Source organism: Sarcophilus harrisii, chromosome 3 (assembly GCF_902635505.1).
Source record: "Sarcophilus harrisii chromosome 3, mSarHar1.11, whole genome shotgun sequence".
Taxonomy (NCBI): Eukaryota; Metazoa; Chordata; class Mammalia; order Dasyuromorphia; family Dasyuridae; genus Sarcophilus; species Sarcophilus harrisii.
In genome coordinates this window covers 594835039-594851365 of record NC_045428.1, presented here as the reverse complement: position 1 = coordinate 594851365, position 16327 = coordinate 594835039, and the positions used below count along the sequence as shown (strand labels likewise).

Genomic DNA, 16327 nt, shown 5'->3' with positions numbered 1-16327 from the left:
AAAAGCCTTTTCTGCCTCTGCCTCCCAGCCCAGGCCATGGGCAGCCCCAGCCTCCGACTCTCCAGCCCGTTGTCCCCTCAAGCTCTCTCCTGACCCCGCTTGCTGCCTTTCAGATGGCTGAGCTCCTCGTCTCTCCCCCAAACCTGCTTCCTCTCTCTCACCCGTTACAATAGAGGGCAACACTCTCCCCCCCTCACCTCTTCCGCCATCTTGAATCCATGGCCAAGACCTGTCCCTGATACCTTGATGACCTCTCACACAGGCCCCTCCTCCTCCCCCTTCCACCATCCTGAACGGCACCTCTGCAAGACCTCTCCTCTCTGCTCCCCCCCCCCCCCCCCCCCCCCCCCCCCCCCCCCCCCCCCCCCCCCCCCCCCCCCCCCCCCGCAGCTTCCGCCCTGGCAGGTCCATCGGCTGAATCGCGGCCCCTAGTCCCCCCTCCACCCACCATGTGGACCCTCCCACCGTTCTAGTCCTTTCCCTCCCACGTGCCCGGTACTGGACGCAGTGACCACCCCTCATCCGGGAGCCTCTGGCCCAGCGTGTTTACCTGCTGTCCCGGGCTGGCAACCCTCCCTCCTTCTGGCGGGTCTCTGAGGGAGCCTTGCCCGGCCCGCTCGGTTCTAGGGCCTGTCCCCACTGGGATTTCCTAGTCATTCCCACTCTAGCCGCTGTCTGGCCCCGGGGTCTGCACCTTGTCCCCGCTACACTGGGAGCATTCCGAGGGCAGGGACTGGTTTCTGGCTCCCCTTGTCTCCCCATGACCTAGCACAGGGCCTGGCCCAGAAGCCCTCAGGGCCTGGGCCATCCCGCCTGGGAAAGGGCACCAAAAGTCCTTGGAGCCACACAATTCCTTTTACAGCCTAGATCAGAGACAAGAGAAATTCCCCCCAGGACACGGAGCAAGTTGGGGATGAGACAGGGCCCAGAACTCAAGCTTTCTGCCTCAGAACCAAGGGATCTCATCCCATTGCCCATTGAGGGCGATCAGGAAAAGCAGGAGCCGAGAAAGAACCAGGACTGGGCCAGGGGATGAAAGAGCTGATATTCTCTATTCTAAGGGTCTCTCCCAGCCCTGACACCCCCTGTTCTAAAGTTCCCTTCCCAGGCCTGACACCCCCTGTTCTAAGGCCTCTTCCAGCCCTGACACCCCCTGTTCTAAGGGTCCCTCCCAGGCCTGACACCCCCCGTTCTAAGGCTCCTCCCAGGCCTGACACCCCCTGTTCTAAGGGTCCCTCCCACTTAGTGGCAGGACCATCTTACATGCTCAGGTCCTTTCTTAGGTCAACAGCAGAAGTTTTAACATCCCTTCTCCCTGCCCTGCCCCTCCCATTCCCAAAGAAACAGGCCCAGAGGCATCTTCCTTTCCAAGCTCGGCCTCTCCCAGGCCTCTTCTTTATTGATCCCCAGTGGCCTTCTCCAGCAGCCCGGCCCCCACCACACTCCCGTGTGCCCACCGCCTCTCCCCTCACACACACACACTAACTGGATGCCCGAGAGGTGGCTGGGAGAAGGGTGTTGGAAAGCCCCAGCCACCCTCCATTCTATGATTTGGAAAGTCGAAGGTGCATCTGAGGGGTCTCTGGGCCTTGGGCACCCAGCAGCCCTAGCGGGTGCAGCCCCCACGGGACCAAGCCTGGGCCAGCTCCAAGCACCGAGACACCAAACCCAAGAAAACTGGCGGGAGCGCACTGGGTTCGCAGGCCGAGGCCTGACGCCAACATCCTCCTCTCAAGACGCACGGACGGCGGGAGTTTGGACCTGCCCGAATTTCTTCCAGAACCCGTTTTCCAGATGCAGAAACCGAAGTCTCGAGCAGAATTGGTGGTTTCCTCTGGGGCCTTCCCGGCCGAGGCTCATGGGCTTCCAGCCCCCGGCTCTGCCTCCCTGGACCCTGGGCCCCCTGGCCCGCCACTCCCAGCCCAGCCACCCGGATGTCTACAAGTGGCATCCTTGCTCAAAGTCACAAGTCTGTCACAGACACAGAAATCCACTGAAAACTTGTGACTTTGAGCAAGTTCTTCCTCCCTTCTGCCCCCCCTTCCTTCTTCCCACATGAGGGGGCTGCCCTTTGAAATCGCCTCAAAGGGTTCTTCCAAGCACTGCTATGGCCAGAGAATCCAACTCCATTCTACAGAAGGAGAAACTGAGGCTCAGGAGGCCTTAGGTCCAGGAGTGTGGTTCCAACCTCTCACAGAAGCTATGGACCCTGATGCAAAGGCCGGGGTTTAGACATCAGCTGTGGGCTGGGAGTCACAGACCCGCCTCTAAATCCCATCCGCTTGATCCGATCCCTCGGCCCTCTCTGGGCCTCAGTTTCCTGACCTATAAAGCACAGGAGTTGGCCCAGATGAATGCCAAGTGCCCACTCTGAAGCCCCGGCCCCTCCTAGAGCCCTGGCCCAGCAGGGAGGCAGGAGCCCCCAGGGAACGGGGTGTTTCTGGGTTAGGGGAGAGGGGCCTGGGCCCAGCAGGGCCTGTGTCTACAAAAGCCTGGGAGGTGGGAGTTAGGGGCGGGGGAGGCCTAAGAGGTCTCCAGGAGCCATTCCTGCATATGCACTCCTCCTCACTGGCAGAGCTATCCCAGGTTTGCCAGAACTAGGGGAGAACAGAAGGAAGACCCCCTCCCCCTCCCGGGTTCCAGCATCATGGGCCCCACCAGCCCACCCACAGCGAGGAGGGGACTCGCCCTCACGCCTCCTAGTTGGCCCAGAAAGGAGTCAGATGAGGGTCTGGGGGAGGGCAGCCGTGCTCCCTCCCCAGGTGTCCAAGGGCAGCAGCCGGCGGCGCCCTGGGTGGGGTCGAGTCAGCGTGGCGGCAGGGCCTGTGCTCCCCCGGGGGGCCGGCCACCCAGCAGCAGCAGACGGCGCCGACCGGCCTCGTAATCGCCCTCGTCCACGCTGACCAGCAAGCGGATAGGCTCCCGGCCCACAGCCTCGCGGAGGGCCTCGGTCAGGAAGACGCCCCGCAGGGCCTGCAGCAGGGCCCCGCTCAGGTAGTCCCCCCAAAAAGCATCCAGGTAAGACAGCTCAGAGAACTTGATGTCGCACACCACCGAACCCAGGTCCCGGGACTTCAGCACGGCCATGGCCTGCCCAAACAGGTCCAGCTGGCGGGCCACCGACTGGGGCCGCCGGGACACCACCCCCTGGGCCAGGGCCGCCCCGTGCTCACAGTACTCGGCCCGGACGCGGAGGCGGATGTCTGCAGGGAAACAAGGGGAGGGTCTCGGTGAGGCCGGGGATGCAGAGCCCTCACCCGATGCCCGCTCCTCTGCCCTCAATCCCCGCCCTCCCGCCTTTCCCTCCCAGGGCACCTCTGGGCCCATCAGAGGAACCACAGGGTCTCGGCACCATCCCGTGAGCCCTCCTGCCGCCAATGACCAGGGCTCTCCAGGCCCTCTCCTCCTTGTGACTCTCCCTTCTTAATCTTGCTGCCGTTACCCCCCAATTGCCTTCTCTCCCCAGGGTGGGGGGCCAGGTGCACCTCCAAATCCAGCTGTCTCCTCGCAGCCGGTGCTTCCCTTCTTGCCGACCCCTCCCTCATCTCTTCTGCAGCCCACCCCTCAGCCCCTCTCAGCACGTGACCATGTCAGTCCTTATCACCCAGGAAGCGCAGTGAGTGCCTCCATGTCCCTCCCACAGCAGCCCTCCCCCACCTCCTCTCCAGCCCCTCATCTCCCCTTTGCTCCAGGTCCAAAGGGACGCCCTCCCCCACCTCCCGTGGCCTTCCCATCCCTCGGCCCCTCCTCAGTCTCTCCCACTTTCCCAGCTTCGTCCCTGCTAAGTACACCCTCCGGCTCCTCCCACCCATTCACCTCGTTCTCCTTTCCCCATCTCCGCCCCCTTGGTAAACCTCTACAACGTTCCGCCCCCTTCTCCCCTCTAAGGCCTCAGCCTTGGACACGCCACTTTCACTCCTACCAACCTACAGCTGAACAAACACGGGGAAAATCCAACCTCCCTTCTGCCTGGTCCCAGCCGTCTCCTCTGGGCCCTCCCCGAGCCTTGGTGGCTCCTCCTCCCCACACTCCCTCAGCTAAGGTGACACCTGGCAGTGCTCGCCCTCTGCCTTTGGGCCTCATGGTTCCCACGAAGCTTCTCCCCTGCACCAGGGACTCCTTCCTGGACAGCCAGCGCCTGGGGCCTCTCCTACGCCCCCGCTGGATGACTCTTCTGTGGGTCTGTGACAGTGGTGCTCCCCTGTTCTCTCCTGGTTCTCCTCCTCTCTGACAGCTCCTTCTGCCGCCTTGGCTGGATCCTCCTCCAGACCTTGCCCTCTGACCCTAGGTGACCCCCCTCCCTCTCTCTATCTACCTCCTCAGCTGCCATGGAGCCAATTATCACCTCCATTCTGATAATTTTCTGCTCCTGATCTAATCTTCTACTACCCCCCCACCCAGCCCCATTAATTAGACATAGGGAACTGGATTCCTGGTGACATTTTAAAGTCAACATGTCAGAAAGGGACCTCACTATCTTACCCCTGACCCTCTGCTTTCTCTGCCTCTCTCTCACCCAAGCCAAGCCTCCCTCCCTTCAGCCACCAGTGATTTTCCTAAACCTGGAGTCCGACCACATCCCAGATCCCCGCTCAGCAAACTCCAGGGGCTATAGACAAGATGCTGTTTGGCCTTCAAAGGCCTTCCCAGCCTGCCCTCCCACCTTTCCAGTTCTCATACTGTCTCCCCAAAACATCCTCCTTCTACACTGACCGGCCTCCTAGCTATTCCACTAACAGGAGCCTCCAGCTCTGGCGGGCCTCCACATCTGGGACGCTTCATCTCCAGCCCCCCAGCAGCCCGAATCCCGATAGTTCCAAGAGGCCTGTCCCTGCTGGGATTTCCTAGTTATCCCGACTCTGGATCCTATCTGACCCCAGGAGTCTGCACCTTGTCCCCACTAGACTGGAAACACTCTGAGGGCAGGGACTGGCTTCTGCCTTCCCTTGTCTCCCCATGATTTACCACAGGCCCTGGCCCAGGAGCACCCAGGGCCTAGCCCATCTCGCCTGGGAAAGGACACTAAAAGCCATTGGAGCCACACAATTCCCTCCCACCTCTGACACCTCCTGTTCTAAGCCCCCTCACACCTCTGACATCCCCTGTTCTAAGCCCCCTCCAAGCCTTGACATCCCCCGTTCTGAGGCTCCTCCCAGTCCTGACAACCTGTGATAGGAGAAGCGGCCATCCCTTGCTGGTACTATGTATTCCCGAGATTACACAATTAAGGCATTTTGGAGCTCAGTGACTTCAACAATCACCTATCCCATCGCCCCCAGAGTTTAACCAATGGGCTAGCCCCAGCCCAGGCTTGAGGCCCCCTGCCCCCTGGCTTTCCTCCTTTGGGCTCGCTCTATCGCTGGTCTTCCTAACTCCCCCGGCCAGCAGAAGTAGCTGACCCTGTCTCTTCTTCCCTGCAGTGCCCCAGTTCAGGTATCCTGAGTCTTAAAGTAGCCCAGCGCTTGCCAGGTGTGGGAGGGAGCGAGCGCCCTGCCCAGCCCACCGCACTCACCACAGGTCACTTTGCTCGCAGTGGGAGAAGAGACAGGATTTTTGGACCTCGAAGCTCCCTGGGGGGCCCGTCGCCGTCTGCCTCCGGCGCTGGACCGGCCCAGACTTCTCCTTTGCCTTTTCCCAGGAGGGGAACCTGCCAGACAAAAAGTTTGAGGTAAAATTCAAATCCAACCCCAGACATCTGGTAGCTGTGTCACTTTGGGCTGAGCACCCAGCCTGCCATGGGCCTCTGTTTCCTCATTATAAATACAGGACTTGGGCTAGGTGACCTCTAGGTCCCTTCTACTTACAACCCTAAGAACCTGTACGGGAAGGAGTGAGCAATAACTTTACAGGTGACCTGAGGGGAATCTAGGGAAACAGATAATTATCACTAGAGCAAACACTGAGGAAAGGCAAGGTGAAAAGGAAGTCGAGGGTTGAGAGAGTGGCAGGAATAATATGTGAAGAACCAGTGTCTGGGAAAATCTGAATCAGTCAGAGAACAGAGCCTTGAGATGAGCTGGAGAATGGGGGAAAGGGAAGAGCATCCTTTTTTGTTATTTCAGTCACATCCAACTCTCTGTGACCCCATTGGAGGGTTTCCAGGCAAAGATATTGGAGGGGTTTGTCATTTCCTTTTCCAGCTCATTTTACAGATGAGGAAACTGAGGCAAACAGTAAAGTGCAGCAAATTCACATATCCTGACTAAATCTAAGACGCTGTTTTTGATGCTCAAGAAAGGGGGAAGCCATGCTGTCCACAACTTCAGAAATGCAGAGGAAGGGAGGCAACTGTTTTAGAGCTGGGATTTGACCTCATTCTCCTGCCTCTAAACCCAGAAGTGCTCCTGGGGTCACTGAGCTAGGGCTAGGAGGCAACCCTTCCTTTTACAAAGCAGAAAAGATATTCAGGGACTCCCTCAGACGTGTCACAAAGGCCATATGAATGCGAGGCAGGACTCGGAGCCAGGCCTTTTACTCACTATTTAAATTTCAATATTCCAATAAACAAGCCTCGTTGAGCATGCTGTATCACTCCCTTAAAGGCCGCAGAGAAGGGGCCAGAGAGTCCGTGACACAGACGTCCCACTTGTGGGCTCACCTGCCTCCCACTGAGCCCGCTGGGATGTTGTACTGGCGGAGCCCAGACAGCTACTCTCGGGCCTCTCTCCATCCGAGCCAGACGGACCACAGCTGTAGCGCTCAGGAGACACTGAGGAAGGGAAAAGATGGAATCACTGGACAGCCCCAGCCCAGATGCCAGGCTGCCCGGACTCCAGCAAACGCCTTCCCTCTTCCCTGCCTCCGAGGTGTCTGCCCTTCCCCACTCCCAGAATGAAACCCATCTTCTCGGAACTGCCCACCCCTTGCCCCACAAGGGCTGACTCGTCTCCATTTCCAGGCCAGGCAGATGGACACAACGCTAGGAGGGCAGGGAATGGCCTAGGAACAGAGCACAGCAGCAAAGCCCCGAGAGGACAGGGGACAGTGGGTGGTCTGGATACTTGTAGGGGAAGGGAACAGGGAGGGCTCTGGGAACATGTCCTGCCCTTCAGCGTACCACAAAGAGCATTGGACTTAGGGTCGGCGGCCCTGGCTCAGACCCCACCTTTTGGTCACCTTTGGGGGGCTCAGTCTCCTCATCTCTAAAATGAGGACATTCACTTCGGCCATCTCTCAGGCTCTCCCAACTACAAATCCCAGGTCCCCATGAGCTGGCTGGCCCACGCCCTCATTAAGCTACCTCTAATTGCTTCCTCCCAGGACAATACCCATGGGGGCTTTCCCTCGGGGGGGCTCTCCTTCCCAAACATCGTGCAGCCCCTGCTCCCAGAGGACCCCTCCAACTCCAAGCCCTGCTCACATCTCCTCCTCCCTTCTCTGCCTCTCTCTTCTGGCAGCCCAACTCATCTCTCAAAGCCCCGTCCGGCACCCTCCCCGAGAGGCCCCCAACCACCTCCCCCCCACCCTTTCTCGTCAGCAGCCGGCTTCCTGTGGGACCCTGGGACACTTACTTCTAGGGTCCGGCCCACCCCTCCCGTAGGATCCATGCCTTCCCTCAGGGAGAGGCCCCATGCGTCCCTGCTCCCACCCCCTCCCCTAGAGGGGCCCCATCAATGCCTCATCTCTTGTCAAAGTCCTAATCAATCCCTTCATGAAGAGGGGCCTCAGCAGGCCCTGTTCCCCTTCCCCGTCCCTAGTCATTCTCCTCCTTAGAAGGGCCCCCCAGGCCCTGTTCCCCTTCCCCATCCCTCGTCAGCCCCCCTCCCCAGAGGCCCCCCCAGGCCCCATTCCCCTCCTCAGACCCAGGCCACCTCTCTCTTCGGGGCCCGGGGCCCCGCCCCCCCACCCCCACCGGGCCTGGCCGGGCCCTGCCTACCTGGGCGGGCGCGCTTGAGGGAGAGCCGGGGCAGCAGGTCCTGCCGGGAGAGCACGCGCAGCAGCTGCATCAGGGGCCCCAGGTGGGCCTCGTCGCACTGGCCCCTCCTCTCCAGCTCCAGCAGAAACTCCAGGCCAGGCCGGGGAGGCCCGGGGCCCCGAGGGCCAGGCCCAGGCCCCGCCGTCCCGGCCCCCTTGGGGGGCACGGCCTCCGTCCCGGGGGAGGAAAGGGGCAGGGCCCACCGGACCAGGCCTTCCTCTCCCCACGGCTGGGCCCCGGGGCCCCACCCGGGCCGGGCCAGGGGGCTCCGGGGGGGGTGACCCGGCCCCCAGGCCAGGGTGGAGCCCATGGGTGGGGCCCCCCCAAGGCTGGGGGGGAGGGGCGGCTTTTAAATCCCCCGGGTGGACCCGGTTCCGGGATCCGGAACCGTCATCCCATTCTCCGGGGACCTCCCAGGGGTTGGGTTGCCTCCTTTCACAACTGGTGCCCGCACCCCGCCCCCTCCCCGCGGCCTCCCCCCCGCAAGGTGCGGGCGCTGGCCCTCGGGGCGCCAATTTCTCCTCCCCCCAGCACCTGCCCCCCCCCCCACACCTGCCCAGGGTACCGGGCGCCTTCCGGGCCGGGCCGGGGAAGGAAGGGGTCCCAACCTGTTCACCTGAGGCCCCCTCAACCTGCCGGCCCAGCCTCAAGTCACTTCCCCCTCTCAGGGCCTCAGTTGCGTCACCTGTAAATTGAGCCTGATGCCGCTTCCTCCGGGGATGCGGTGACAGGGGGCCCTGCCCTTCCTTGGACCTCCGTGACCCTCCTCCGGGGTCGGCCCGGCCCCTCTCTTACCTCCCCCTCTTCCCTTCTTAGGAACCCTTGGCTTTGGGACTGAAGCAGTAACAGGTCTGAGTTCAAATCCTACCTCGGTCGATTAACCTAAGACTCGATTTCCCCTCTGTAAAATGGGGAGAGCAGCGCCGCCACCTTTCTGGGGGGTTGTGACATTAGTGGCGACGCATAAATGCCCCTCCCCCTCCCCCCGACACCGCTGTTTCTCAGGTAAGGAGGCGGGTCCCACCCCGGCCCTTCCCCGCAGCCGGGAGCTCATCCGGAGCCTGCCCTCGGAGAGTAACAGTAGCACTGATGTAGCATTGATGTAGCACCGATGTAGCGCTAATGTAGCACCGATGTAGCACCGATGTAGCGCTAATGTAGCACCGATGTAGCGCTAATGTAGCACCGATGTAGCACTAATGTAGCACCGATGTAGCACCGATGTAGCACCGATGTAGCGCTAATGTAGCACCGATGTAGCGCTAATGTAGCACCGATGCAGCACTAATGTAGCACCGATGTAGCACCGATGTAGCACTAATGTAGCACTGATGTAGCAACCGAGACGCCTCCCGACCAGCGCGGCCGAGCGGGGAGTTGTCTGGAGCCCCCTCATCGGGGGAGAAAAGCGAGCCGCGCCGGAGGGAAATGACTAGGAAGAGTCTCGGGCCGCACCTGAGGCGGCCTTCCCCGTGTGCGGCAGCAAGCGGGAACGGCCCCGGCCCGCGTAGTTAAAAGGAGGAAAGCTGCCTAAGCAAGACCCAGAACAAGCGGGGCTTGATAAACCCCGATACGCAAACACCTCCCTCTCGGACGAAATACTGCTTGGGAAACTGGGACACAAAAAAGCCTTGGGATTTTTCACTCCTCACTGCACGAAGCGCCCGGTAGCCTGGCCCTCCTAAGCCTCGGGGACACTGGGGCCCTTTAAGGGGCCCTCCCCCAAGGCCAGGCCCCGGGCCTGGCCCTTCCCCAACCCGGGTCCCCCTTTGGAGGGGGGGGGAAAGGCCCCCCCGGGGGAGGGGGCTTGGGCTTTTGGGTGCAGCTGCCCGGAGCACAGGGAGGAGGGAGGGAGGGAGGTCTCTTCTGTCCCCGCCCACCCCCCTCCCCCGGGGGCGGGGGGGCCCTGGCTGGCAGATGAGGGTCCGGAGTTTGGGGTGCTGCGGGCGGGGCAGCTTGTCCCCAGCTCCCCAAACACCCCTTTCCCTCCTGGGGGCCGCCCGGGCGGTGGCCCACCAAGAAGCTTTTAAATTAGATAAGCATTTATTAAACGCTTACTGGGTACCGGGACTTCGCACGCTAAGGGGGAGGAGATGAAGGGGAGAAGCACATCCAGAGTCGCCTTGTGCCTCCCACTGCGGTCCGGGTTTCGGCGGCTTCTCACAGCTCCTTCACCCTCCCCTCGGGGGCGGGAGAGAGCCCTGGAGCGCGGCTAACGGGTGGGCGAGTAACCCCCGAGCCGCCAGAGCCGGGGGATCACAGGCGCCGCCAGTGGAAGGCGGAGCTCGCTTCCTGGACTCCGCCTCCAAGTCCGGGACAGCTCCCGGGCGCAGGGCTGTGGGTGAGAAGGGGGAGGGGCGCGGGGCGCGGTGCATTGTGGACGGCGCCGAGGATTCCCATTTCACACTAGGGAACACTGAGGCAAAAGGGAGAAGCGATCTGGCCAGAGACGTAACGCTCACGCCTGGGTCTGCTCCAGAACGCGGACGTTTCTGGATCCCGAGTCCGGCGCTGGGGGCACGGTGACGCCGCCTAGCGGCCCCAAGCAAACCCGGCCGCTTTTGCCCGGCCCTGCGCCTGCGCCTCGAGTCCTTTCCCGCTTCTCTCTCCGCCTCGGTCCCGCCCTGGGAGAGGTTCGCGCCTGCGCCTCCCCGAGCTCGTCCGCCCCGCCCCTGAGCGCCTCGCCCCGCCCCTGCCCGCAGCGCCTATTGGGTCCCGCGGTGCCCAATGGGAGGCGGCAATGGTGAGGGGTGCGCTCCGACTGTGGCGGCGGCGATAACGGGAGCGGCGACGGCGGCGGGGCCGGTAAGGGGAGGACGCGGGGCGAGAACAGGCGGCGACGGGCGAGGAAGACCTCGAGTCACGGAGGGAGGAGAACGAAAGAAACGGGGAGACACGAGGAACAAACGAAGGGAGGGGGGGAGACAGAGACACTGAGGGAGCGACCCCGGGAGATCTCCGCCCCGCCCCCGCCCCGCCCCCGCCCCGCCCCCACACCCCCAAACCCCTTTTTTTGGCCTGCCCGTGACCCTTGACCCCAAGAGGGGAACCAGAGACCGAGAGAGGCAAGGAGAGGGGGGGGGCCTGGGGGGGGGTGGGGGCGGGGCATCTTCAAGGCCCGGGTTTCAAAGCGCCTGCCCTTTCCCCAGGGGCGCAAGCCCCACCCTCACCCAGCGGCGGCGTGGAGGATGAACCAGCAGCCCGGGTATGGGGGCCCGCCGCGCCACGGGGTGGTTGGCACCCAGCACTTCGGCCTGGGGCTTCTTTTGCCTGGGAGGTCTCCCAGCAGCAGCAGCACGCCCAGTTGGGCCCCTGGGTGCCCAGCCCGGGGCGCCCGGGCGCGGCCACCCTCTGGACTGCTGGGCTGTGCGCCCCAGGCATTGCTGGCCCACCAGGGCCCCAAACCGCCCCCCGGCCCCTCCAGGGCCAGGTCCGCCACTGTGGCAACCCAAAGGGCTCTTCCTGTCCCCAGACCTCGGCGGGCCCCGAGCCTGCCCTGCCCCCGGGCCGCCGCCCCCTAAGGGGCCCCGGACCCCCGAATGCCCCGGTGCGCTGGACACCCCAGAGGAGTTTTTAGAGCACCAGGGCACGCACTTTGCCTCCCTGGAGAAGGAGGAGGCAGATGGAGGAGAGGATGAGGAGGGACCCTGCACAGAGGGACCTGTAGCGGAGGATGAAGGAGCCTCCCATGGCCGCCAGTGCATTGAAGGCCAGGGCCCCTGGGTCCCAGGGGAGGGGCTGCGGAGGCCCCGGGGGGCTGCCTGGAATCCATCGCGGCCCAGTCCAGCGGGTTTAGCTCTGCCAACCGTCTCCTGGCTCAGGCCCGTTTCCCATGTTGGGCATACGGTGCCCGCCTTCCAAAGTCTTTCAAGAAAGCCACGTCCCTGGAGCAGCACCTCCGGCTGCACCGGGGAGGCCCGTTACTTGTGTGTGGACTGCGGCCGAGGCTTTGGGACAGAGCTCACGTTGGTTGCCCACCGCCGGGCACACACAGCCAATCCCCTGCCCGCGCCCTGTGGCAAGATTTCCAATAGACAAAATTCCTACCACCGGGCGGACCCACGGGGAAAGGGGGTCCCCCGCCCCTCCCCCCCCCCCCCCTGGTCCCGTGGCCTTTCCCCGCCCACACCCACCAAGGTTTTTCCTCGCAGCCCTGGCGGCACCCGGGGCCCGGCACTCCCCAGCGGGGCGGCACCGCTGTGGGGTCTGCGGGAAGGGCTTTAAGAAGTTGGCCGCCGGGGCCCATCTGCGACCCCATGGGGGGCCCTTCCAGTTCACGCCTGGGAAAGACCTTCCCCGCTGCCCCTCAGCCGCCACCAGTTGACCCACACAGGGGCCCGTCCCTACCCCTGCCCCGACTGTGGGAAGCGTTTCACCCAGAGTTCCAACCTGCAGCAGCATCGGCAGCTGCATGACCGGTCGGCAGTTTTCCGGCCCGGCTTCCAAGCCCGGGCTGGCTTGGAAGTGTAGGGAAAGGGGCCCGCAGGGGGCGGGGCCGGGCGGGCGGCACCCCAGCGGGGGCCCCCGGGCTGAAGAGCCCAAACCCCCACCCAGACCTGCTGCACCGCCCACTCCTCCAGCCCCAGCCCCCCAGCAGACCATCATGTGCACAGAACTGGGTGAGACCATAGCCATCATCGAGACTTCCCAGCCCCTTGCCCTAGTGGACACATTGCAGCTGTGCCAGGTGGCACTGGGGGCTGGGGGGCTGCACCTGGGAGGCACAGGTGGGACCGGGGGGCTGCTGCACCTGGACACTGCTTTTGTGTGACAGGTGGAGACGGGGTTGGGGCTGGGTTCTTAATAAATGAATTTGCATTGATGTCACGATGCTAATGAAATAGAAATCTGCCTTCTCCAGATGCTCATAAAGAAGGAGACAAGATTCCAATCTCCTTTTATAGGTTAGGAAATTAAGGCCCCACCCCCCAGAACCCAATGACTTGTGGGAGCCAAACTGAGTCTTGTCTGCCTCAGGTCTCCAGCTTCTGGGGGACCGAGGCTGCTCCAGTCACAGCTTGTTTCCCCAATTAAGTGGGGACAAATGTGCTGGGAGACGAGATGGGTGTCCTTCAGTCACCAAGAGGTGGTCACTAGTGGTCCTCTGAGATCTGGTTTCCAAGGTCCTTCCCTGGGCACAGAAGCCAAGTGAATTAGGATAGCAAAAAGGATCCACTGGGACCCCCAGACAATCTCGGCGCTAGCTCACCTAGTCCAACAAGTTTCTAAGTAGCCATTTAATGGGGTCAACCAACACCACTTCCTGGCCCTACCACCCAGGGCAGCCCATTCCCTGCCATCCCTTTACCCTTTCCCAGGTCACTGGATGTTGTTATATGGTTTCAAGTGCCCCCCCTCGTCTCTGCTCGTCTCTCTTGCACCTCCAGGTTGCCAAGAGCTTCAGGTGCCTGATCCAAACAACTTGAAACAGAAGCTCCCCTCCACTTTCTCTTTCTTGATGAGTGACCAACTGGCCAGTCCTGTGCCCTTGGGGCCACCAATTCACAAGCGTAGTGAGAAATGGGACCGTAAATAAGCACTTGGGGAATGGGATAGTAGCCAAAAAGCATCTGCCATGTGGGGAGCCCCATGATGAAGTCCTGACAATCACCCAATGGGAGATGAGCGAATCCAGCGGAAGAAATCGAGTCTTCACCTCTGGCAACATGAGGGGCTCATCACTGAGACTGGAACTCCCCTCCAAGTGTCCCTTTCTGCTCTGCTGAATGGTCCTTTAGCAAATGAGGAAGCCCTCCAGGGGTGAGCCGCTCCATCCACCCCAAGACATCCCCTCGTGTCACAAAGTCAGAACCCAAGGGATCCGCCCACATTAGTGATCTCCAAGCAGGGTCCTGGCGGAAGGACCCAGAGAGTGCCCAGGCTGTCAGTCACCGAGCATTTGCCACACGCCCAGCGTTGGGATACATAGAAGGGCCCAACGGCTCTCCTTGCTCCAGACCAACCAACCAGTGGTCCATAGAAACCACTGCTACACTGGACAAGTCGGGGGTGATGTGGGGGAGCGGGGAAGCCGAGGAGCCTGGGGGCCAGTGAGAATGCCCCGAGTCAGGAGGTGCGGGGTTTGTGGACAGTAACCAGGAGAGCCCCGCCGCCCAGAGAGCCCACAACGGGCCTCTCGTGGAAAGCTTTGTCGGCAAGCCGAATGGTTGTGTGTGATCCTGGGGGTGACGAGGAGTCCCTACTGGAGCTGCCTGGATGGCGACCTGGACCGGAATGAAGAGAGGCTGGAGGCAGGCAGCCCCTCAGGGGAGGAGGGGAAAATAACGGGTCCAGGAGGACTCCTGGGAGCCCAGGAAGACAGGCTGCCTGGTCAGGGTGTGGTGGGGAGGTGATGAGGCCCCAATTAAAAAGGTCTGATAGGCAGCTGAGATTCCATGGTAGGAGACAGGATGGGGCTGGACAAGTCAGAGCTGACCAGTAGCTGGTGAGATCAAGGTCAACAGCAGGGTGTAGAGGGCCCCAAACAGAGCCTTGGGGGACCCATGCGGGACCCTGGAGGAGACTGAGGTCAGAGGGATCCAAAGGACAGGAGAACGTCCAAGAGACGGGAGATCCCCAGCCGGAGGCTCAGGCAGCCCGCCCTCTACCACAAAGGGGCCGCGCAGCCTTAACCGTGAGCTTGGATGCCACCTCTGCCCCCCCCCCCCGACATCCCCCCCAACCTCCTTGTCCACCCCCAGGTGGAAACGGGCCCTGGTCTGCTCTGTATCTGCTTGTTCCCTCACTCCAATAACTGAAGGTGCTCTTCTGCTCTCTGGAGCCCCCCACCCCCTCTGCTCTCTCAGCCCAAGGCCCTTTCCCTGACAGCGGATTGGGCCCCACTCCAGACAGCGCCGAGCTATGGCCAAGGACCAGGGGACCCCCAAATCCCTCATCTTCCCAGCTCCTGTGGCCCTCTGCACCTTCAGCCAAATCCCTAACCACTTAACGTGGGCCTTGGGTCCTTTCCCTGTAGAATGGCAGCAAGTGTTTGGCCCCAGAGGGTTTTTTGGAGGGGATCCATGTTTTCCAGCCCTAAGTTGGCACTACAGGAATGAAATTTGGCATGGAACCCCAGCTGGAAGGCTGGAGGGAACCTGGAGGCCAAGGCTCTCCTTGCCCAGCAGGGAGAGGGAGGCTCAGGAGAGAAAGGGCCTGCTCAGGGGACCAGCCACCCCCCCATCCCCAGCTTGCCCCAAGGGAAACCAGGGGCAGAGGCAGCTCCTTCTCATGCCAATAATTTATTGAACGGAAAGTTCTGTACACAGGCAAACCCTACTGTGGGAACTAAGACATCGGGGCTCCCCCAGCCCCCCTCCCTTCCTGTCCCAGGGGGATGGGGGCAAGAGGAGGGGGGCTGGGGGGACAGCAGGGAGGGCGGATGGGATCACAGCTGGGGCAGGGAGATGGGCGGCGCGAATCATTGCAACATTTTCTTTAAGAAAAAATTATAACAATCTATTTACACCCGGGAGAAGAGAAGGGAAGGGGTCAGGAAAAAGGGGGCCTGAGGCAGGGTCTGGTCCTATTTACAAGGGACAAATGGGGGGGTGGCAGGGGTTGGGGGGAGTGCTCAAGCCCAGAGAGCCTCTTCCTTCTCTCTCCACCACCCCCCAACACCCAGTTAAAATCCTCTGTTAAAAAGCTAGCTTGGCCAGCCAGCCCAATGCGGGGGGAGGGGGAGGAACAGAGGGTGAAGGGGGTCAGGGGGCACCCCCTCCTCCATTTCCCCTGCCAGGCTTTTGCCTCTGTGAGGTAGGAGGGACCTGGGTCTCAGCCGTCTTCTCCCCTTTCCTTGTCCCCCATCTAAAAACTGACCCCAGCCAGGGATGGGGAGAAGGCAGGCTCTAGGACCCGGGCCTCCGGGCCAGGGCTTCCGGACCGAAGGTGGGAGGGGCCAACCTGGGGCCTCAGGAGGAGTTGGCTACAGATGTGGAAGGCTCCTGTCCCGGCCGCTCCGGGCTCTCCCCTAAACCTGAGGCAACACAGGGACAGTCAGGGCCAGGTCCCCCCCACTGACCGGCTGCTCAACAGGCTTCTCCTGGAACACTTCCCCGAGTCCCCAAACTCACCATGTGAGGATGAGGGGGAGGTGACGGCGGTAGCGGTGGTGGAGGTCCTCAGGTGGGGAGGGATGAGGACACCATTGAGATTCGGCTGGATGGAGAGTTCTGGGGGGCAGGGCAGCCAGGATGACAGGAGGGGGGGGGTGGTTGGGGCGGGGAGGAAGGAAAGAAGGAAAAGACAGAAAAAGAGGAAAAAGGAGAAAATCAGAAAGGAGTAGGGAAGGAAAGAAAGGTAAGAGACAGACAAAAGAGACAAGGGATCCACAAATGAGGAGAGGGTGGGGGGTAGAGGGAAGGGGGTTAGGGAAAGAGAGATGAGAGGGAGGGGAGGTTTTAAGTTTATTTT

General features: G+C 61.9%; 2 protein-coding genes and 1 non-coding gene across 3 annotated transcripts; 1 reads left to right on the top strand and 2 right to left on the bottom strand.

Moving 5' to 3' along the window:
* Positions 1-1341: 1341 nt before the first annotated feature.
* On the bottom strand, positions 1342-8225 carry DEDD2 (death effector domain containing 2). The gene is made up of 4 exons (XM_012547206.2): positions 7877-8225; positions 6599-6709; positions 5513-5647; positions 1342-3203 (listed from the first exon to the last, which is right to left on the bottom strand). Exons 1-4 carry the CDS (start codon positions 8223-8225, stop codon positions 2806-2808), a joined length of 993 nt encoding a protein of 330 aa, XP_012402660.2. The 3' UTR covers positions 1342-2805.
* Positions 8226-10493: 2268 nt separating this feature from the next.
* Positions 10494-13268, top strand: ZNF526 (zinc finger protein 526). Its single transcript, XM_031961675.1, is given in 9 exon segments — positions 10494-10674; positions 10677-10829; positions 11065-11361; positions 11364-11693; positions 11696-11822; positions 11824-11968; positions 11970-12186; positions 12189-12429; positions 12470-13268. Coding segments are annotated over 9 exon segments (1746 nt in total). The 5' UTR covers positions 10494-10655; the 3' UTR covers positions 12687-13268.
* A 1869-nt stretch (positions 13269-15137) lies between these two features.
* On the bottom strand, positions 15138-16117 carry LOC100920380. The gene is made up of 2 exons (XR_004233417.1): positions 15988-16117; positions 15138-15890 (listed from the first exon to the last, which is right to left on the bottom strand). It is a non-coding gene; the product is annotated as an uncharacterized LOC100920380 (transcript).
* Positions 16118-16327: the final 210 nt, after the last annotated feature.

Bases quoted from the DNA above. Each gene is read 5' to 3' on its own strand.
- DEDD2 (XM_012547206.2), bottom strand. From the start codon at position 8,225: ATGGGCTCCACCCTGGCCTGGGGGCCGGGTCACCCCCCCCGGAGCCCC. The intron at 6,710-7,876 runs GTAGGCAGGGCC...TCCCTTCCTCAG, and splicing joins CCTCAAGCGCGCCCGCCCAG to TGTCTCCTGAGCGCTACAGC. The intron at 5,648-6,598 runs GTGAGCCCACAA...TTTGTCTGGCAG, and splicing joins GCGGGCTCAGTGGGAGGCAG to GTTCCCCTCCTGGGAAAAGG.